This window comes from Cervus elaphus, chromosome 30 (genome assembly GCF_910594005.1).
Source record: "Cervus elaphus chromosome 30, mCerEla1.1, whole genome shotgun sequence".
Lineage (NCBI taxonomy): Eukaryota > Metazoa > Chordata > Mammalia > Artiodactyla > Cervidae > Cervus > Cervus elaphus.
This window is the reverse complement of record NC_057844.1, coordinates 51,882,615-51,906,424: the sequence shown is the minus strand read 5'-3', so window position 1 is coordinate 51,906,424 and position 23,810 is coordinate 51,882,615. Positions and strand designations below refer to the sequence as shown.

The 23,810-nt window shown below is 41.0% G+C and overlaps 1 protein-coding gene across 2 annotated transcripts in view; it reads right to left on the bottom strand.

Moving 5' to 3' along the window:
- SLAIN1 (SLAIN motif family member 1) overlaps positions 1 to 20,852 on the bottom strand; it is a 54,007-nt gene extending 33,155 nt beyond the window's left edge. For both annotated transcript variants that reach the window (XM_043892334.1, XM_043892335.1), the window contains exons 1-2: positions 20,005 to 20,852; positions 5,766 to 5,905 (exon numbers count right to left, since the gene is read on the bottom strand). In XM_043892334.1, coding sequence (XP_043748269.1) covers positions 5,766 to 5,905; positions 20,005 to 20,621 — 757 coding nt within the window. In that variant the 5' untranslated portion in view covers positions 20,622 to 20,852. The remainder of the gene's footprint in view (positions 1 to 5,765; positions 5,906 to 20,004) is intronic.
- Between the last annotated feature and the right edge of the window lie 2,958 nt (positions 20,853 to 23,810).

Sequence of the window (23,810 nt, the reverse complement as noted above, 5' to 3'; positions counted from 1 at the left end):
CTTGTAAACTCCATGAGGAGAGACTTCAAATATGTTATGGGCACTTTTGGATCCCCATCACCTACAATGGTGCCCAACACATAGCAGGTCCATAATAAATACGTGGCAAGAGTTTAGCAGATGAGCTTTTTAAATCTTCAAGAAAGTAGAATACTCCCCCCAAAAAATAAAGAATTAAAAAAAAAAAAAAGGAGAGAAAAATATAAAATCTGAACACCAGTCTAGGAGTCTAGGAAATTCAGCATCTAACTGAAGGAGTAGCTAGAAAGAAAGAACAGAGAAAACTGGAGGGGCAGGGTGATTGCAAAGAAGCAATGCATGAGATTTTGCAGAGCTAAAGTTTCCAGATTAGAAGTGCCCACTGTCTAGCACCAAAAAAAAAAGCAATTTCAAAATACCAGGAAGAAGACATTCTAAAATATCCAGTGTATTTTAAGCAGAGAGATAAAAAATGATAACAGTATAGGACTTCGACAGCAATCCTCAAGCTAAAACATAATGTGACACTACCTTCTCAACTGCTGGAAATGGTTTCTAACCAAGAAATCTAAATGCAGCCCAAAGAACAATCAAGTGTGAAAGACAGGTACAACAGAGTCACTTTCAGACATATGACATTCTCAGTGTTTACCTCCCACATAGCCTCTTTCCTCTCCTGCTCCCCACAAAAGCAACAGCGAATACACTTCACTAAACTAGGGAAGTTAAGGAAAAGGAAGCCTCCGCTATTAGCAATATGATGCAGAAGACACGAGGCGGAATTCCCAGGATGAGGGCAAAAGGAAGTCCCACCATGACAGATGCGCACAGGTACGGCTGTGGGGAGAACAGAGGGCTCTACCAGGAGGAAGAGTTAAACCAAGTGAAAACCCTTGGTGGGTGTCCACATCTAACCGTACTGCGAAGGTTTCATTTGGAGAGTCCGAGGATAAATTAATTACAAAGGTCACTCACTCTAGGAAAAACAAAGTTAAATGAAACAAAAAAGAAACAATGATAAAATATTGCATGGCTTAGATATGACTCTTGCTATCATAATCAGTACTGATGTATCCCAAGATTGGTAAAAGCTACATGGGAGACTATGCCGAGAAAAAGAATAGCTAGCTGGAGAGGGTGAGAGGTGGGAGTTAAAAATGAAACCTCACCACTCAAAGTAAAAAGCCAACCGATAATGACTAGACTGAGTAACTCAGGCAACAGCCATAAAAGCACGGAATTTAAAAACAGGGTAGACAAAAAAACCACAAGAGCTTTTAAGAAACTGCATCTGGGTAATAAAATGGGCATGGGACAATGGGGTGGGAACTTGCTATTTTCCTTATTACATCTAGAGGACTAATACTTACTAAACTACAGACCTATTGTGCAATATAACATATTAAGCTTCAAAAACTGTTTTTCATCCATTGGACCACCTATTCTAATCCGTTTTTCTTATCTCATAACGGGATTATGGATCATGGATCTTTGGAACAAAAGCATTTAATGTCATAGCAAAAGAGGATTTAGATTTATGTACAAATTTAGTAAAAGACTAATTTTGGATTTGAGAAGCTAGTTCTCTGCTGAAATACTTTCATATGAAAGTTAAATTACACTATGAATAAAACTGTAATTCATGTCCTCCTGACCTCACGATTCTACTTGAGCCCCTTGCCAATGAAACGAAAACTAGATAATAAGGCACTAGATAAAATCTAGATAATATCTAGATAAAATATCTAGAGTAAAAAACTAGAAGAAAAACTAGGTAATAAATTCTAAAATCTCAAAAATAACCAACGATTAGGATTATTTTTCAGCTGCAGTGTTACACTGTGTTAAATCACCTTGTGTGCAAGTGAACTAAAGCAGGGGTTGGCAAACCAATGACCTGGGTGGCCCAAATCCATCCTGCTTTTTTTTTTTTTTTTTAATAATACACCAACTATGAATATTTTTAACCATTAAAAAAGGTAAAAAGCAAAATTTAAAAAACAGTGTATTTCTCGACACATGAAAAAAAAAAATACCATGGAAACTCAATTCTCTGTCCACAGCCTTGTCCACTAATATCTGTATACACAGCTGTTTTCTAGGATGGCAGAATTGGATGGCCCAACAAAGCCTAAAATATTTCCTATCTGATCCCTTTCATGTCGTTGACCCTTGAACTTAAAGGATTCTAATTCTGAATTTTATTTTTTTTTATTTCAAATGAAACTGAGCCAAATGCATAGATGAAAACATACACATAAGAAGTCCTGGAATCAGAGGTGTCTGAATAAGGAAACTTAGGGATACAAGCCTTGAAAGAGAAGAGCCCAGGGAGTTTGCTTAGGGCCAATCAGGAAATGGGACTAGAATCAAGAGCAGAGTCTTGGCCATCCTCTTACACATGCATCTGTCACCAAAGTTTTAACCCTAAGAAAAAGAAATGCAAAAAGCCAAATGGCTTGTCTGAAGAGGCCTTACAAACAGCTGAGAAAAGAAAAGAAGCGAAAGAAAGGGGGAAAGGAAAGATACATCCATTTGAACACAGAGTTCCAAAGAAGAGCAAGGAAGATAAGAAAGCCTTCTTCAGTGATCAATGCAAAGAAAGAGAGGAAAACAACAGAATGGGAAAGACTAGAGATCTCTTCAAGAAAATTAGAGATACCAAGGGAACATTTCATACAAAGATGGGCACAGTAAAGGACAGAAATGTTATGGACCTAACAGAAGCAGAAGATATTAAGAAGAGGTGGCAAGAATACACAGAAGAACTATACAAAAAAGATCTTCATGACCCAGATAGACTCACCTAGAGCCAGACATCCTGGAATGTGAAGTCAAGAGAGCCTTAGGAAGCATCACTACAAACAAAACTAGTAGAGGTGATGGAATTCCAGTTGAGCTACTTCAAATCCTAAAAGAAGATGCTGTGAAGGTGCTGCACTCAATATGCCAGCAAATTTGGAAAACTCAGCAGTGGCCACAGGACTGGAAAAGGTCAGTTTTCATTCCAATCCCAAAGACAGGCAATCCCAAAGAATGCTCAAACTACCTCACAATTGCACTCATCTCACATGGTAGCAAAGTAATGCTCAAAATTCTCTAAGCTGGGCTTCAACAGTACATGAACCATGAACTTTCAGATGTTCAAGCTGGTTTTAAAAAAGGCAGAGGAACCAGAGATCAAATTGCCAACATCCACTGGATCATAGAAAAAGCAAGAGAGTTCCAGAAAAACATCTATTTCTGCTTTATTGACTATGACAAAGCTTCTGACTGTGTGAATCACAACAAACTGTGGAAGATTCTTAAAGAGATGGGAATACCAGACCACCTGACCTGCCTCCCGAGAAACCTGTATTCAGGTCAGGAAGCAACAGTTAGAACTGGACATGGAACAACAGACTGGTTCCAAATCAGGAAAGGAGTATGTCAAGGCTGTATACTGTCACTCTGTATGCAGAGTACATCATGAGAAACGCTGGGCTGGAAGAAGCACAAGCTGGAATCAAGATTTCTGGGAGAAATATCAATAACCTCAGATATGCAGATGACACCACCCTTATGGCAGAAAGCGAAAAAGAACTAAAAAGCCTCTTGATGAAAGTGAAAGAGGAGAGTGAAAAAGTTGGCTTAAAGCTCAACATTCAGAAAACTAAAATCATGGCATCCGGTCCCATCACTTCATGGCAAACAGATGGGGAAACAATGGAAACAGTGACCGACTTTATTTTCTTGGGCTCCAAAATCACTGCAGAAGGTGACTGAAGCCAAGAAATTAAGACACTTGCTCCTTGGAAGAAAAGCTATGACCAACCTAGGCAGCATAGTAAAAAGCAGAGACATTGCTTTGCCAACAAAGGTCCATCTAATCAAGCTATGGTTTTTCCAGCAGTCATGTATGGATGTGAGAGTTGGACTATAAAGAAAGCTGAGTGCCAAAGAATTGGTGCTTTTGAACTGTGGCACTGGAGGAGACTCTTGAGACTCCCTTGGACTGCAAGGAGATCCAACCAGTCCATCCTAAAGGAGATCAGTCCTGGGTGTTCATTGGAAGGACTGATGCTGAAGCTGAAACTCCAATACTTTGGCCACCTCATGCAAAGAACTGACTCATTTGAAAAGACCCTGATGCTGGGAAACATTGAAGGTGGGAGGAGAGGGGACGACAGAGGATGAGATGATTGGCTGGCATCACTGACCCGATGGACATGAGTTTGAGTAAGCTCCAAGAGTTGGTGATGGACAGGGAAGCCTGGCATGCTGCAGTCCATGGGGTCACAGAGAGTTCCACACTACTGAGCGACTGAACTGAAATCCTTTGTTCCTACTCCACTCTTCAAACTTTCTATTACTACATCACTTATTTCGTTTTAGTTAAAATGCTAGTAAAACTTGCTGATTTCTAATTTGGCCTTCCCCATAGGTGACTCAGTGGTAAAGAATCCACCTGCCAATGCAGGAGACTCGGGTTCAATCCCTTGTTTGAAAAGATCCCCTGGAGGAGGAAATGGCAACCCACTCCAGTATTCTTGCCTGGAGAACCCCATGGACAGGGGAGCCCTGGCGGGCTACATTTCATGGGGTCACAAAGAGTTGGACATGACTGAGCATGATATATTTAAAACAGTTGTCTGTCCCCATTTTCTGTTAACTATGCCAGTAAAGCAGTATGGACTACTACTTAAGACCAGTCTTCAGGGTCAGGGAGACCCAGGCCCTGGCTCTGCTTCCAAGGACCACTGTGTCCTCATTAATACTGTAAACTTCTCTAACCATCCCTTTTCTCACCCCTAAAAGTGAGTGGAGTCACTGCCTTAGATAAGCACAGTTAGAACACAATGAAAGACGTCAAGAACTTAATGTTCTGACTGTCCGAATTAAAAGCTCAAGAAATGCTGTCTTATCATGTCCACATTTTATAAGCATTCGTTACCCTTCAAGAGTTTCATAGGCCATGTTCTCAAACCTCAACGTGCTTAAGAATTGCACTCGTGACCATGTCAATGTAGATTCTCTTGGCCCTACTCCCAACAACTCTGACTCTTTCATCTGGAGGGTTAAGATTAACACTTCACCCTGTTTTTAAGCTCCAGTGTGATCTGGACATGAGTGATCCATGGAATAAAGTGTTCCTCGATAATGAAACAGATACCAAGAGCACAGGAAGCAAGCAAAGTCTCAGTAATCACAGCCTTAAGTACTAGCCTCCTTTATCAAAATAGCCAAGAGCTGAGTACGGCTCAGTCCTTTTGCTTTTTCTTTCCCTGCTACAACTATCCTGATTTTTTTTTTTTAAATATATGTTGGGCTCTATAATTAATGTTACATAGAATATGAAGACTATCTCATAGTTTATAAAGGTTAGGAGTTCCAGTTACACATCCAAGTAAACATTTAGGGAACTCAAAAGGTCTGTACCCAGATCCCAGTGGAACCCCAGTTTGCTATCTTGGAATTCAGCCACACAATCTTATAACCACCTGAGGAGAATGTAAGACTGACCCATTTTATTTAGTGGTATGTTTTTAAACAAAGAAAAAAATAGAAAAATCATATGTATTCCCACAACACTAACTAAAAGGAGCTGAAAACAGACTGAAAACAAGCACAGAACTAAATGTATTCTACACTGAGAAACCCTCTTGCGTAAACATGTGAAGTGAATTGCATGCAACGCCCGCCCCTCAGGGTAAGGTGTTTCAGTTAAGTGTCTGCTCCAAAACCAGCAACAAGACCCAGTGGACGGTGGCAGGGGTTTGAGGAGGTGGGTAGACGGTCGCGGTTACCTTGCTCCAGTCTAAAGCACAGGGAACGCCTTGCCGCTTCCATCTCCGGAGTCGGGTTATCTAGGACATGTCTACACCACTGCAAAGGGCTCAGGGATTTCTCTGATGACAGGAATGTCTTTGAAGAGCCAACGTACAACCTTAAAAAAAGAAATCTACATTATAGGGATTATATAGCTATATGGAGATTACCTCTCTTCTACTTGAGAAAACAACATGTATTTAACAGTTTCTATAACTTAACATTTAATTATTACAAAATACCAAAGTTATTTTTAACCGACAAGCATCCCAGAGTAGAAGATGACACCTTCTGTAGCTTGGTGGCAAGGAGGACTTCAAAAAATTATGGAACATTGTCTCAGCGGGTCAGAGATCTAAGGCTTTTGTTACTGAACTGACCGCGAAGGGGCCACCATGATGATTTGACCAGCTCACTTGTATTTCTGGAAATGGACATTTTCATCTCATCTCTTTGATGACAGCATTTTCTGTGACCCTGGGCTAATGCATATAAACATGATGTGGCAAACAAGGCAAATCTGATTTGCATTTTAATAAATAAGTCTAAAAACAAATGAAAGTCAGCTATATGTTGATTCTCTCAACCCTTAAGTATATCAGGTATGTCCCCCGTCTCAGATCTATACGAAATTTGGTAGGTCCTTACTTCCCAATTAAAACTTGACCACTTTCAAAAATCTGTTTTATGAAGAGCTCACTCCAGCACCCACACTATTATACAGAAGTGGGCAGGATAACCACCCCAGAGGCACTACAAGTCATAACATGGATTTTTCTCTCCTGGATGTACTGTTCAAAGGTACATTTTAGAATATTTTCCAGTGATAGGGCAATACAAAAAGCTTTATCTTCAGGCTTAACCAGCAGGTGACTAAAAAAAGGAAGAAAGAAAATTACAATCACAGGCTCCAGTAATTGACCTTGCTATATAAAGCTGTATTCTAATTACAAATCTCATTAAAGTAAAACTCCTTCAAGCAAAGTTACCATAATTCTAATGTGGAGGTATTCCTGAAATAACATACTTCGTTATTCATTCTTTTACCTTACAGTCTGGTCCACCAGCTATTAGAGTAATTTATCCCAGATGGTTGGGGAATGTACTATTTAGCAAATTATCCTTACGGTTCATGGTTGGCAAGCTTTTTTCTATAAAGGACCAGCTAGTAAATATATAGGCTTTGGGGCCACAGTCTCTAACTATCTAATTCTGTCTCTGCAGCCCAAAATTATCAGATGATAAATAGTAAGTATGGCTGTGTTCCTATAAACTTTATTTATAGATACAGAATGCTGAATTCCCCATAATTTTCTCATGTCACAAAATAGTATTCTTTTGATTTTTTCCAATCATTTAAAAATGTAAAAATCTAAGCTGTTCAGCTAGATTTTAAACCAGGCAGTAGGTCCAATATGCCCATGGTTTGCTGACTCCTGTTAGAGAGGAAGGTTCCAAAATATCTTTTTCAATCAATTTAATAGTACTCCTAATATATCATTATTCCCTTAGAATGTGGCCCACAGTCCTGCCTTCATTGACAGTATATTGGTTAGTTCAAAATTCTTATTCCCGAGTCGCACCTTGGCCTGCTATGGAAAGATGATTACCAAGCTATGTGGATCCTTGCCTTTCACCCCTCCTTGCTGTCAGACCCCTGAACTATTACCGCAAGGCTCTCTCTAAACCCCTAGGTAAATGTTAGTCTAGGCCAGTTGTTTTCAATCTTTGACGTATCAAAATCTAAGGATTCGTTAAAACATAAATTGCTAACACCTGATTATTGCAGGTAGCTCCAACCTACCATATTCAGTAGGTCTGGAGTGAGATCAAAGAATCTCAACGTCTAACAAGTTCAAGTAATGCTGATACTGCTGTCTGGCCTTTACCTTGAGAGGGATGTGCTGGGCTGAGTCAACTGTGCCAATTCCATAATCCCATCTGCCCAATGATCAGTTTAGGCACACACCCTCAACACACTGCACAATAAAAACTAACGGGAAATACTCTGATGGGCATGTGAGCAAGTTTCTCCTCATGTTTAAAGGGGTCACAAAAGACCCAGTTATGCTGCCTACATGTGCACTTTAAAAATAAACACACATGTTAAAAAAATAACACAAAGAGAAACAAAACCTACTCACAAAGAAAAGCCAAGGCCCAGAAAGTTCCATTATCTAATTCTACCAGTATCTGAAGAACACCACTTCTTCACAAATTCTTTCCAAATAATAGGAGAGAGAGTCACATCCTAACAGTCTATGAGACCAGCATAGCTATGAAACCTGATACCCAGACCAGATACAGACATTACAAGGTAAGAAACTAAAGACCAACACCCCTTATGAACACAGAAGCAATAGGTCTAAATGTTTTAGCGAATTCAGTACAACCATATGTAAAAGGAATACATCATTACCAAGTGAGATTTATCCCAGGAATGAGAGGTTGGCTTAACATTCAAATATCAGTGTAACTTACCACATATACTAAAATAGAAAAACCATACGATAATCTCAAAATACAAAGAAAAACATATGACATCCATTCCTGATAAAAACTCAGCAAATTGAAAACAGGAGGAAACATCATCAGTCTTATTAAAGACATCTACAAAAAAAGCTTGGAGAAGGAAATGACAACCCACTCCAGTATTCTTGCCTGGAAAATCCCATGGACAAAGGAGCCTGGCAGGCTACAGTCCATTGGGTCGCAAGAGACGGACACTATCACCACAAAAAAAAGGCTCCTTAATGGTGAAAGACTGAACACTTTCCCCTTAATATGAAGAACAATACAAGGTCTGCAGGTTCTGGCCACTGCAATCAGGCAACAATTTGGCTTGGATAGAAACAAGTGTATCTGTTTTATGACATGATCATCTATGTAAAACACTGAGGAATATACAAAGTGAAGTGAAAGGTGCTTAGTCATGTCCAACTCTTTGCAACTCCATGGACCATACAGTGCATGGAATTCTCCATGCCAGACTACTGAAGTGGGTAGCCTTTCCCTTCTCCAGGGGATCTTACCAACCCAGAGATTGAACCCAGGTCTCCTGCATTGCAGGCAGATTCTTTACCAGCTGAGCCACCAGGGAAGCCCAAGAATACTGGAGTGGGTAGCCTATCCGTTCTCCAAGGGATCCTCCTGCCCCACGAGTTGAACCAGGGTCTCCTGCATTGCAAGTGGATTCTTTACCAACTGAGCTATCAGGGAAGCCCGGAATATACAAAAAAAAAAATACTAGAATAAGTGAGTTTAGCAGCAAAATTGTAGGATACCAGATCAAAGTACAAAAGAAAAGAGCAACTCAAAAAAAAAAATTAGTAACAATCAGTATTTTTGAGATTTCACTTCCCATTCACAATAGCATAGGAAAAACCATAAGATGCCTAAGGATAAATCTGACGAAAGATGCCAAGACCTTTTCCTTGAAAACTACAATCATCCCGAGAGAAATTTTTTAAAAGATACATAAAGACAAGCCATGTCCATGGGTCAGAAAACTATATATTGTGAAGATGTCACTTATCCCTAAAGTGATCCATTTAACAAAAATCCAATCAAAATCTCAGCAGGCTTTTTGCAAAAGCTGATTCTAAAATTAATATAGAAGAGCAAAGATCCTAGAATAGCCAAAACAATGAATTTGGAGAGCTGCTGCTAACTAAGACTTATTACAAGACTACAGTAATGAAGACAATTTATCAATAGGATGGCATGAAGATAAATAGTTCAATGGAAAAAATAGATGGTCCATAAATAGAAATACAAATACATGGAAAACTGATTTTTTACAAACTACAAAGACAATTTAATGAACAAGAGGCAGTGTTTTGAACAAACTGTGCTGGAACAAATATATGCAAAAAGTGAGCCTTGATCCATACTTGACACAATATCCAAAGTTAACTCAAAACAGATCACAAAAATGTGAAACCTAAACTGTAAAACTTTTAGAAGAAGCCATAGACGAAAGTCCTGCTGTCTTTGGGTTGTCAAGTATTACTTAGATACATTTTTTAGACTGAAAGCATGATCTAGAAAAAAAAAACAAACAAACAAGCTGGACTTCACCAAAACTAACAAGTCTCTTTGCTCTTTGCAAGAGACTGATGAGAATGAATCACAAACCATGGATTGGGAAAAAATACTTACAAATCACTTATCTGATAAAAAAGAACTTGTAAGGGGAATATATACGAAATTCTGCAAACTCAAGAAGCAACCCAGTTAAAAAAAAAATTGACAAAAGACTTAAAGACATTTCACCAAAGATCTATGGATGGCAAACAGATGTTGAAAAGATGCTCACCATTACTCATTAGGGAAAAATGAGAGCCCCAGTGAGACACAGCTATTAGAATGCCTAAGGAGAAGAGCAGCCATAGCAAGCCCTGGTGACAATCTGGTGCAAACAAAACTCTGCTACACTGCCAGTGGAACTATAAAATGGCCCAGCCACTTTGGAAAAGATTCTGGCAGCTTCTTTAAAAATTAACATACACCTACTCTCTGATTCAGCCACTCAAAAGTCATAAAGTATTTACCAGAAAGACACAAATGCTGTGTGTCCACACAAAGACTTCTTAAGAGTCCCAAACTGAAAACCTTAATGTTCATGAAAAGATGAACGGACAAGACAAACCATTATTGTGTCCCTATTATCTAAAACCCTCACAATAAAAAGAAATGAACTAGTGATTCATGCAACAACACATGAATTTCAAAATGATTAAAGTCTCCCACATCCGAACCTTCAATTCACAAACTTTCAAAGATGCAAACATGCGTTCATGTCTAACTAATCACATTAAGTTATAATAGTTCACGTGACTGACATATATTGTCAGTGAACGTGCATGCATCCTCTCTAATTGGCTCTTTTGTGTACTTTACTGTGTAGGACTGTACAGAGGACAGTATCTTTAAACCCAGGATATATGGAAGCAAGCGTAAAAGCCGCAGCGATGTAGTGTGTACTAAGAAGTGACAAGCAATAACAATGGAAACAAAAGTGACAATAACAGAGAGTGAAGCAAGGCAAAACAATGGTGGAGCTGTTGTACTGTACTACTGTACTCTTTAAGGTACTATCCTGAAAGCTTAAAAGTGTTTTCTTTTTTATGTATTAACTTTATTTGTGTTAAAAGTATTACAAACCCATTACAGCACAGTACTACATAGCTGATTGTGTTGGTGGAGCACCCAGGCTAGCTGCTGGCCTTACAAACGCACTCTCAGAACTCATTTATGTAGGGGACTTGTCGTACCTTGATTTAAAGAAGCCAGACCAAACAAAAAAGGGACATGCTCTGTGGTTTCACTGCAACAAAAGTGGGGAAAATGCAAACTAACCTAGACTGACAGAAAACAGACCAGCGGCTGAGTTGGAGGTGGTCAGGATCAGGAGAGAAGGAAATACAAGGGGCCGCAAGGAAGTCTGGAGGGTTGGAATATATTCAGTATCTTGACTGTGGTGATAGTTTTATGGATTATACATATGCCAATATATACAAAATAGTACACTTTAAATATATGCACCTTACAGTTCACTTACCCAGTAATGAATCTTTATTAAAAATGTCACAAGACAATAAGCAGCCGACTGCCTCCTGTCCTCGGGTGAGCCCGGAGCTGCCGTCTATCAGGCAGGCGCCACAGCCCCCCAGACGTGAACCACAACACTAGTCACCGTGCAACTTCCTCATATTTCAGTTTCTTTTAATGAAATTTCCTCACTGCTTAATACACACACAAGTTCATGCGCTGTCTGAGCCTTGGCTTGTTGACAAACCTCTCAGGGCCCACGTGAAGCGCTGCTCTGCACATCACCTCCAGCATCTCCCGGGACAACTGCTCCTTCGTCCTGCCGCTAGGGACCTCCACCAACCAGCCTGCCTCGGGACTTCACACACTCCCACCAGTCGGGGGGTTTTTTTTTGGTAGTGCGTTTTGCTTTTCGCTTGCAGGGGATCCCCTTAGAAAGACGTCCTTAATCTCTTCAGGCCTACGTAATCTGGTTCTCTCATTTGACCACATGGCCTTCCAGCATGCTGAAAAGCAGCACTCACGTCCCAGAGGCATCTGTGACTGCCCTGGGACCCACTCTGCCATGGTCACATACAGGGAGTTCTCTCTTTCATCTTCCGTTGTCCATGCGTGCTTTCTGCTACTATGTCTCACCCCTATCCTGCTGTTCACAGAATATGGAGGTGAGCCTGTAACTGAAAGCAAAGAATTCACTTGAAAGTCTGCCTAAGGAATAACTGGGACCTCAGATCACCTCCTTGACTCCATACTCACAGTCCCACCACTCCTCCTCCACAACCTCAGACCAGAGGCTTACTGTGTGGGTAAGGCTGACCCAGAGAAACCCTGACTTCAGGCACACCAAACTTAGCTCAAAGAGAGAGGAAGCACCTCACTGAACCAGAGGGACTAACTGGAAATCTTCTTGCTAACTTGTCCCCTTTTCCCCTTTACATTCCGAAAACTGCCTGCCTTCCATCTCCCAGGAGTACAGAAAGTTTATGTTTGGAGGCACAGGTGAACCCAAGAGAAGACCCAGAGGTAATGGAACCTAAGCTGACCACACCCACCCCCCATCTCTAGTAGAGTCAGCCAAAGAGACCCACCCACACAGAGCCCCGACAAATCAATCTCAATACCACCTTTGGGTATTAACAGACAACAAGAGACATCAGAAACAGGGAATATTCCTCTTAAGTAAAATCATGAGACTAAAACTAGAAGGGGAAAAAAGAACTGAAGAGAAAAACAATGCAGGTAACAGATGAAAAGTCCAAGACAATTGTAACTGACATCATCTGAGGAAAAAATGTTGTATTCACAAGATAAAACCAGGATATTTACAAAGAAGTCGTTCCTTCTTTCTTGGCAAATGAAACTATTATACTGTTAACAGAAGAAACAAAATATTCAATAAGTGAGCTTGAAAGATCAAGTTGAAGAAGTCTTCCAGGAGCAAAACACAAAGATTAACAGGAGGAGAGGGATAAGAAAATTAAATGATTGTACCAGGCAGGGCCCATCTGACTATTTTAAGTTCTCAACAACATGTAAGTGAAGAAAGTTTTTTTAAAGGCCAAAAATTTTCCAAAGTTGAAGGCAGGCCATCAAGTTCTAGACTGAAGGCACCCACAAACGCCCAGTGCAACAAATGGACAGACAGACCCATCCAAGGTACACAATGACACCTAAAAGCCCCAGGGATAAAGAAAAAAACTAAAGAAGTCACAAAGAATTTACTATCCAAATCACAGCGCACTTCAACAGCTGTAAAACAATAAAAACTGAAGCCATGGAACAGGGCCCTTAAACATGAGGGAAAATAACTGGCTTAGACTTTTACAGCCAGCCCAACTATGACTCTTGTATGAGAATAGAATACAGACATTTTCAAATACACAGGGTTTCAAAGTCCTTCTCATGCATGCCCTATTTCCCAGAAAGCTACTGAGGCTGCACCCCACCCACAAGAATAAATGAAATTCTGAGACAAAGGTTTATGAAAGAGGAGATCAATACTAGCTAGAAACAGAGGGAATTACCAATGACAACAGCACTGTGCTTCTAGTCTAAGGAGCCAACAGTGAAGGATGGAGCAATGGAATTAAGGGTTCTAGAATGGATGGCACCACAAAGTAAATTTTTAAGAACAGATATAAGGATTCATGTCAATGTATGACAAAAACCACTACAATATTGTAAAGTAATTAGCCTCCAACTAATAATAATAAATGGAAAAAAAAAACAGATATAAGGTATTATCAAATATTTTTCACCTTCTTGAGAAACTTTATGACTCCAGGGGCATTTTTAGAGAAACAATTAGTAACAAGGGATTAAAGAAAGTGACAAGAGAAGAAAGGCTGTTACTAACTCTTGGGAAGAACAAAGAGATTAGAGAAAATGAATGTAACATACAATTAACAGGGCTCAGCTAATAACAGTAATAACTAATGATTTAAGGAAAAAAACTATGAAAACCATTATGAGAAAGGAAAGAACATATGGTGGATGAAGGGAAGAAAACTTAGTCTTTATTTTCTACAAGTCTATAGCTTTTTAAGATCATGTAGTATAAAGACTTATAGAAATAAAGAACAAAGAAACTGCTAAAGGAGCATACAGCAGAATCTATATTGAATACTCAGGGGTAGGAGACAGCTGAGGACTGTTGCTTTCTGTACATGAGTTTTTTGTATTGTTTACATGGTATTTATTGTATTACTTTGAAAGAACTTTAGAAGCACTATGAAAATATATGGCATGAAGACAAAGGATCATTTTTAAGTCAGCCTCTGAATAATGTTCCCAGGATAGTTTTGAGCCTACTATTTCTCTGGCTAGGCCTAGAACTGGATTTAAAAGGAGGTAAAGGGCAATTAGTTATGAAGACCATGTAGTTACAAACTCCTTGAGTATGTCTTCAAAATTACATAAGCAAGGTAAAACCTGTATTTCTTGTAAATGGCTCTTATCTTCTAAAAAGTCATAAAGTTCACCTCATCATTATAATGCCAGCAATATTTACAATATCCTAATTTGCCACTGTTAATACAACATATCTCCTACCAACTGCTCTTTCACCTTCTACTGTTTCATTGATGGTATGTTAGAATCTGGCAGTAATCTCTAAAAAGCCTTAGTCTAAACCTTGAGGATCCTACAAATATTAGAAAAGCTATCATTTAAAATGTCATACTTTAATTTTCCTTCCCCTCTCTTCAAACCTTCCAAAAGAAATAATTCAAAGTCCACCATAATAACCCTCCATGCTTCAAATGAAGTATTTCAAAATGTCTAGAAAAATTGTCTTGGCTAATCTCAATGTTTGGTTCTAAAAACAACCTTCTTACAGATAATCAAAACTAAATGTTACAGCAAAACAATTACAGGCATATCACAGACCAATCACAGAAAAGGAAAATGTGTCAATTTTCAGACAAGCCATTTTAAGAGGCGTCAATCACTAGAAGTTTTATATTAAGGAAAGGTAAAACACGGTAGCTGATTAACACAATCAATCAATCTTTAGTCAGCTTAGATTCACTAGCACCTGCTAGGGTTAAGCTGGTCAGAGACCTACCCCCACTAAGCTATTTAAAAGGATACATCAAGTCTAAATTTTAGTTATTGAAGCGTGCTAAAGCAGACACTCCCTCCCCCTCCACATTTAGATCTAAACTCTATTTCAACGTCTCCCTGCAGGATTCAAAGTTATTCATTTAAAAAGACACGTCAGCACAGACTTCAGTCAACTCCCCTTGCACTGAGAAAACACTGCATATTTTCAATTAGCATTGTCAGAAAGTGAAGTACCCTCTGGTCTTTTCACTGAAAATCAATTATGAAAAAAAAAACCAGTTTAGGCGGTCTAATTTAGCTGTGCCATATGCATAGCACAAGGTGTTCAACAGCTTTGATGCAAAACTGGCAATGATTTTAGCCAGCTGTCCAGGGTCTTGAGGTTACACAAGGAGGATGAATATCTCATTCACTAAGTTTTCCGTAATTTGTATATACCACCATTTTACCCTTGTATCATTACGGACTTTTCTCCTGTCCTTCCCAACTGAGCAAGTTAAAATCCCTGCCACATCCCTTTTACATAAACCCCAATACTCTGCTAACCGCCACTCCACTAAAATAAATGCTTCCTTATATGGTTACAATTTATATCAGCTGGCACGTTTTAATCTTGGCTTTGTCTGAATATACTCGTCTTCTCGTTGAGGTGTGCAGGTCCTGAGATGCCCCAGCGCTGCACTATCCTCAGGGAACTGTGCTCTTCTACTTGTTTTTCCAAATCCATTTTGCTTTAAAACAGAACAAATCGGAGTTAGAAAATTCTAACTTTAGCCATAATGCACAAGTGCACTTACTATTTCAACGCAGGACATATACACATAAAACTGAAATAAGCTTAATCAAGCCATGTTTGCATTATAAGATACAAGGCACTCTGATCCTGATTTTATAGTCTATTGCACTTCATTAAAAAATAACACAGGTCAGTCCATGAAATGGACTTCACAGCATACTAATGGGTCACAACCATGCCTGGAGGAAAAAAATAATCAATGGTGTAAACACTTTTGAATCCACATAAATAATCTGATTTTTAGTCAATTCTTTCAGTAAATAACTGAAGAAGTTCAAGTAAGTAATTTCTCCTTGGAGCTTCAGTCCCTTAACACTGAAATAGGTCAGAGAAAAGTCTAGCATGCACTTAATGACTTATTGTGCCCATCGCCACTTCATACCCATCTGATTCCCTCTCCTGGTCCTAAGAAGGACCCTGGTTCTTTTTAGCCTGGTAACACTGGGACAGAGCCCTTTAAAACATTCTTCTGTACAGACCAGCAAATCATCCATGCGTCAACTGGGACTTTAGTCCTTTTGAGCTTTTAATTTGCTACTGATGATCAGTTTCTCCCCTGTACTTTCTAGTCTGTGGTCTCCTGGAGAGCTAAGGCTGCCAAGTTCGTAATATGATGCAATCAACAGTAGTGCAGGATGTAAAGTTTACTATAGGATTATAATAACTGGACTTAAGAATTAAGATTCTGAAACCAGCATCAACTTAATTTTCACACATTTAATTCTAGCAGAACTGTGCTAAAATAACCAGACTATTCTGAGGCAAAGTTAAACACTTTAAAATTCAACTAAGATAAGAATTTGAAGAAATAAGACAATTGTTTTGTTTCAAAGCTTTTCTTCAAAACAGAAAGCAGAACACATCATTCTTACATCCAGTTTTTTTTTTAATCAGAAGATGCTTTTAGGTTAAATAACTTGTTTGGAAAAAAAGGCCTATGAGATCTGACTGATTAATAAACTATCACCAAGCAAATATTATTCCGTTATTCACTGTTTTCTACTCATAACTCTTGAGCCAAATGTTGCCTAGGTTGTAATAGAAGATGAACAGTTATATTCTAAGATTTTATTTGAAGAAGTAGACTTACATAAAAGAACTTCTAAAATGTTCAATGATTAACCTACATTTGTGAATCTTCTTTCCTGAACTTTCTTCTCTATGACATTTAAGCAGGAAGTACTATTCTAAATAATCAATTAGTTTAACCCATTAGGATGAAGTCATGATAAATATGCGTGAAAAATTGTAGGTAATAAAAATTAACAGTAACTTATTCCTTAACAGTGTTACTTTAATAATGAATCTAAAAAGAAAGGATACAAATGAACTTACCTACAAAATAGGAAGAGACTTATAGACTTAGAAAACCAACTTATGATTGCCGGGGCAAAGGGATAGTTAGGGAGTTTGGGAAGGTCATGTGCACACTGCTATATTCAAAATGGATAACCAACAAGGACCTGTTGTATAAGACATAGAACTCTACTCAATGTTATGTGTCAGCCTGGATAGGAAATGGGTTTGGGGGAGAAAGGATCCATGTATATGTATGGCTGAACCCCTTCACTGTATACCTAAAACTACCACAAAGTGTTAATCCAATACAAAATAAAAAATACAATACAAAATACAATACAAAATAAAAGTGTATAATCCAATACAAAATAAAAAGTTTAAAGTTTGGGGAAAAAAAATGATCCAACTGGTTGCACAGGGGGACAAATTGGCAAGATACATCCAATGAAAGCTAAGTGTAAAAGTACTGATGGGCACATCTGCATGTTAATTTGTATCATTATCTTGAAGGTTACAGGGCTAACTCAGTCACAGTAGTAAATCAAGGACAAAAGGGAAGACCTTTGTGACTTTATATTCACTTCTGTGTTTTGTCTTTTACCATGAAAATGTAAAATTTTTAAATATTTTTAAAATAATCAAGTACATATTTTGTCAACTTCAATTGCTTCTTATAAATAGGGGTGGGAAGTGAAGCTGCTCTCCTGCAAACATACCAGGGAAGCCAAATGACATCACCAAGGTGGGACAGGAGGTTTACAGGGATGAAGGAACATCAGAGAACTTTTCAAGCATCAACAAGTGGGCTTAGTTTTGAAAAGTAAATCCCATTGACTGCTTGTTCAGCAATAAAGCAAATACTGCAATACAAAAATCTCAATGTATAAAAGTGCTACGACAGGAAGTTTTCTATAAATCAGGTGACTTTAAAAAAAAAAAATTTAAGTCCATCCTACTAAGATTAACAACCCCTCCCTGTTTTTCCACTTGGGATTCTAACCCTGGTTTGTTCTGTGGAAGATCCTCTAAACGGTGCGCCATTTGTCTGTAGAAACACCTGTGAAGTGTCAAGGCACTGATTTATTCATTCACCTATCTACTTGATGAGTGAAATCAGTAAATCGTGCTACAACTCAAACCTGGTTAGATTTGCTTCAAATCATCTGAAGTGCTAACTGGCTAATCTCACTAAGTAGGTGATTTTTTAAGTCACTTTAATGCTGTTTTGACAAAAATTTAACTACAAATGGAAAGCCTAGGTATCAAAATACTAGCACCAGTTGGAGAATAACCAAATATAGTTGAAATCCACTTAATAAAAGAAAATATTACAATTATATTCACAATGTATGTGCTAGTAAATCTAATACACTTGTAAAATAGTAAGTGTATCATAATAAGTTTTAAAATGCTAATAGTTTTAAAGCACAGGATCGATCCCCATCCAAAATACAGTAAGTTTCCTTCTATTATTTAAGTACACATCTCCAGAAAAGGCCAAGTGGGGACTAAGTCAATCTAAAATAATTTGAAAGTGGCGAGAGGGCTTACAGTTACTAGGAACTACCTTAAGAACCACCATGAGGGCATATTCAGGCTGAATTTGAGGTTACAATACAGCCTGGACTTTACAAAAATGAAGGTGTATCTTCTAAAGAATAGCTTAAAGTTCCAGAAAGCAGTGAGTGGCTTCAACATTTACAACCTGCGCCTCCTGCCCAGCTGCCTGAAAGGACTCGAAAGGAGGATGACTATGCCTATTTATAAAAAGAGCTCCAAGTATTTTGACTCTCAGAATCAATCAGTGAACTTAACAGTCACAGTTCTCACCATAAGAGTGCGAAAAAAAGGAACCAAAAAGGTTCTCCATCTCTCATTCCCTCCTGAGACAATCATGGGATAGAAACACAAAGATAGTGAGGAAAACCCAGCTTGAAGACAGGAAGAGGACCTGAGATTAAAGAGAAAAGGACTACAATAATTCTTCATGCCACTGTTAAGTAGAGGTGAAAGCTGTTCATTCAGCACGCCTGAACCTAACTCCCACCTGATCTGAAGGGTCTACTCATCTGACCGCATCACACTGCCTCTAGTGCCGGAGGACAACATGAACCAACCAAAAGGCATGAAGTGACTACTCCATGAGCAAGCACCATTAAAAATAAAGAAATCAGAACTACAACCACTACCGCCCCCAGGTACCTCACTGATCTGTGAAAATAGAGCTGACAGATTTCAACCGAATAAGGGCTGCCAGCCTCAAGTTTTCCGATAACTTGAAGTTCCTTAAAAAAAAAAAACAAAAGCAGCTTCTCTCTCACTTTTTTTCAATCACCAATTTATTTTTTTAAGCGAGTTCCTCGGGTCCTAGGTAAGTCCTTCAAGCTGCTCACACCATTCCCTGAAAAGCTTTTTTTTTTTTTTTTTTAAGACACCATTACTGATAGGAAAGCCAGTGAGTTCCGCACACTGCGAAAAGCAAGTCAGTCTCTTAAGTGAGAAGCTATCAAAGATGCAGCGAATGAAGACAGAGAGCCATCACTAGGTGGCTTAGGGTACCAAGGAGGTATGCTCAGCACGCCAATGCTGCCCAGTCTTGGTTAGGAAGGGCAGAACACTAACAGCGCAGATAGAGGCCAACCCCTACCCATCCCCAAAAAGACTGAAAAGAAAAAAGAAAAAAAAAAGCAGGATTGAGTGACAAAAAGACATTGTGGATTTTGCAGTTAACGCTAACGAGGAGCTTGGTACCCAATCATCAGCAAAGACAAAACAAGGAGATGAAAAGGACCAGCTCATCCCCAGACAACGGGTCAGCCTGTTGATGGATCAGCCTGAGCTATGAGAAAATAGGTTTCCACATTGGTCAACAGCCTCTGCTCATCGCCCAGCTCAGCACCAGCCAGGTCACCCCGTCTAGGGCCGATGGCTATAGTCCGCCCCCCCGCCTCGTCTCCCGCCCAGCCCTCGCCCTCCCCGGGGGTCGCAGCGGAGCTCGGCAATACCAGGTGTAGTCGTCCTCGTCCCGCCAGGCGGCCAAGCTCTCCAGATCCAGCGGCTCCACCTCGTCCAGCAGCGTGGGGGGCGGCGAGGGGGGCGCGGCGGCGGCCCCCGGCGGTGTCCCCGCGCCCCCGGGCTCCGGGCCGCCGCCGCCGCCGCCCGCGCCGAAGAAGCCCGCCGCAGGCTTGAAGTAGACGAAGGGCGCCTCGAGGGGCTGCGCCAGGCTGCAGAGCAGGGAGGGCGCCGGGCTGGGCAGGCAGTAGGTCCCCGGGAAAGCGGGGCTGGAGCCGCCGCTGCCGCCGCCGCCCCCCGCGGCCAAGGCCAGCCCCAGCCCCAGGCCCCCCGAGGCGGCGGCGGCGGCGGCCGGAGGGCTCCGCGGGGCCAAGGGGCTACAGGCCCCGGCCGGCGGCGGCGCGGCGGGCGGCGGCGGCGGCGACAGGAGCAGCAGGTGCGGGGCGGCGGACGCGGTGGCCGTCTGGCTCCGCAGCTGCTCGTTCTGCTTCTCCAACATTCGCACCAGCTCCTTCAGCTTCTTCACCTCCAGCTCGGTGTTCACCACCTGCCCGGAGCCCGCTCCGGAGCCGCCCCCCGCCGAAGCGCATTTCACCTGCTCCGCCATCATCGTGGGCCCAGAGGGCGCCTCGGCCGCCCGGCGAGGGGGAGGGGGCGTGCCGAAGCGCCGGCTCCTGGCGCCACAGGGAGCTGCTACGGCCCCTTCCCTACCGCCCCGGCCCGGACGGCAGACCACGCTAGGCGGAGGCCGAGCGGGCGACTCGCATCAGCACCCGGGCCCAGCCTCCAGCCGAGGCAGCCGCCGCCGAGCCGCTCTGCACATGCTCAGAGCGTTCCTCCAGTCCCCTGGGCGCCGTGGAGGCTCCGGGTTTTAGCCGCGGCCCCCGGGCGGGGCGGGGCGCGGGCTGCGGGTGGGCGGGGCCGGGGTGTAGCTCCAGCCTTTGAGGTGGGGGCCCGAGGCGCTCGCGAGGGGCGGGGCGCGGGCCCGGGTCCTTGGGCCCCCGCCCCCGCCCACGCTACCCAATCCCAGGTGCCTGATTGGACCCGGCCTGCACTTTCCCGCCACCGGCACTTCCTCCAGCCGCGGCCGGGGAGCTAACTGCGCCGACTTGGGAGCCAGGGGCGGGGTTCCAAAAAAGCAGGCGCTGCAGGTGCCTGCCTTGGCGGGGTCCAGTGAATGCAGGCAGGTTTGTTCTTTTGCAAGAGCGCTTGTGCTGAACGACAGCATCTACTAGCCACTAGATGGTTAAACCAATAGAAATCCAAAAGGCCAGGGAACGTTGAGTACCAGAAAGTAAAAATGGGGAGCGGAAAGGCTTTGAGATGATGCTGTTAACCCCTAATTGGTAGTGCAAAAACAGTGGTGAGAGAGCGGAGTCCAGGAGAAAGAAAATCGCCCTCTCATTAAGAGGGGGAGAGTGACCAGATGGTAAGGAGCCAAGTGTTCAGCTTATTCTAAAGTCGCCGATTTGAACTGTTCTACTACCACCAATGTTTAACACGAAAAAGAGTATTTTTATACCATGTATATTTTCATACATTCATTAAACAAAAGATCTTTGAGCTCCTAACTCTGCGCCAGATACCGTTCTAAGAGTTGGCCAAGCATTCAAGTGAACAAAACAGACAAAAAATCATTGTGGGAGAAACATGAGTAAAATTGAATGATGTTCCATCTGTTAAATAATTTACAAGCTCTTAGGTCAGACTTGCTGGGGTGGGGGTGGGGAAGGAAAGCAGAAAACCTAGGAACTCTGACCCCGGTACCCCTGTCTCTCCTGCGAACTGCCTTTTCTTCTGTCTTCCGGAAATTATTGATAGATCTGCTTTTAAAACGGGGTTGGGGGAGGGTTCTTAAGCAGAAGAATTGAGTTAAGTTTCATTCCATTGATATTGACGTAGCATTTGGGGGTGTTTAACACGGAGAAAAATCTGAGGGCTTTATTATAAGACACTTCCGTACAACTGGCTCTCATCTTCAGATGGTACACTATCTAGTGAAGCTCTGGGACTCTTCCATACCAGTCTGTGTGTTCATGTACCACATCCCTCTGGAACTGCTCCCATATTGTATCTGTTGGTTTATATGACACATACAGCTCTGTGCCTTCCTGCTCAGAAACACTTGTGTCTTGTCTGTTGCCCATTTATATCTCCAACTTCTGTGTGTAGGGAGGGTGGTCTCCCTTTCACTTGCTTGGTGAGATCTTCTGTAAATCAGATAAATATGTGTAATAGGTTCCCTGAGTCTTCCTACCAAGCGTCCCAGCTTGCTAGACCACCGGAACCACCTGTATCACCCATCACCTTTCCAAGTTTCAGTCTAGCTTCTAGATATTTTGGTTATTACTAAAACCTGGAGAAGTGGAGTGATTCTACTGAAAGTCCTAAAGTAAAGAATCTATGGAAGGATTTTCCGCATGCTCAGTGGCAGATGCAGAGAGCAGTATCCTTGCAACACAAAGAAAGGAAGACAACAGATACAATGAGAACAAAGAGCTGCTGGGTTCCACGTTAGCAAAAGAAATTGGGAATAGTCGCAAAAGAGCGAAGACAGTGAGAATTAAGACATAAAGAAAAGGAGTCATTTTTCTGCAAAATTTATATACTCTGGAGGAGAGAAAAAAAATCCCGCTCCTCCCCCATATACTCAGTAAGGTGTATAGAATACATCCAAGCCATCAGTAGTCAAGCCGGAGAACTGTTTTCTAAGTAGCAATTAGTGAAATGCAGACATCGCAAAGAGATGAAATGTTCCCATCCTAAATTTCTATTCCGCATTCTTCTTCCAAAAAGGAAAATTTGCCCTCTTCCTGTTTTTAAAGTGTGAAGAAATTGAGGTCTAGAGAAATTTTAAATCATCTCTTACTTTTCTATGAAAGCACCTCTTTTTTTTTCCCTTTTGGGATTACATATGTACACACACCAGAAACACTCAAAGTGCACCCTGATTTTAAGTTGCTTATCTCCAGGATGCCTGTCTCTTTAACACATAATTAAAGAGGTTGATGGTGTCAAGGTTTCAATTAAGCAGTCTTGATTTTTTTATTTTGATGCAAATTTGTAAGCTCTGTGTGTTGAAAGAAATTTCATGCCTAGCTTCTCAATTTTAAAATATTTTTGTTTTAAATGAAATACATGGGGTGATTGCAGAGATTTACAAACAAGATATGGAAAATAAAGGCGCATATCTCATTAAAAACTTTATACTTTAAGGATACATTTGCAACACCATAAATTGATGAGAATTATCCATCTATAGCACATTCAAAATCAGATAAAGAAGCAGGTATTTCACCAGTGCTCCCCATTCCTTACACTCCAGAACTGTGGTCACTGGGTCACTCTCGTGAGATTCAAAAGAGAAAATGACTTATTTTGATTTGTATTTTTCACATATACCTGTAATAGTATCTATGGACATCAAATTGATTCAGCCACAAAATTGCAAAGACAGCATAGTTTCTTCCTGAGTCTGTAAATCTGATTCTCCAAGTAAATCTAGGAACAGTCCATTATCCTAGTTTCACAGATAAGCTAACAAAGTTAGATTACTTGCCCAATTCAGGCTTGAAAACGACAACAATTCTTGGCACGGTTTCTAGTGGCCCAGCCACTGTTCTCTTTATGCCTTTGTCTTAGAGTGAAATTCCACTAAGAGTAAGCCCTTTATGTTTTAAATGCAGATTTTCCATCAGTGCAATGGATATATCCTAACATGACCACTACATTCATTCAACTTGATAAATCCAAATACCACAAGGTGAGAAAATCACCTGATACGTTACTAAAGGTTGTG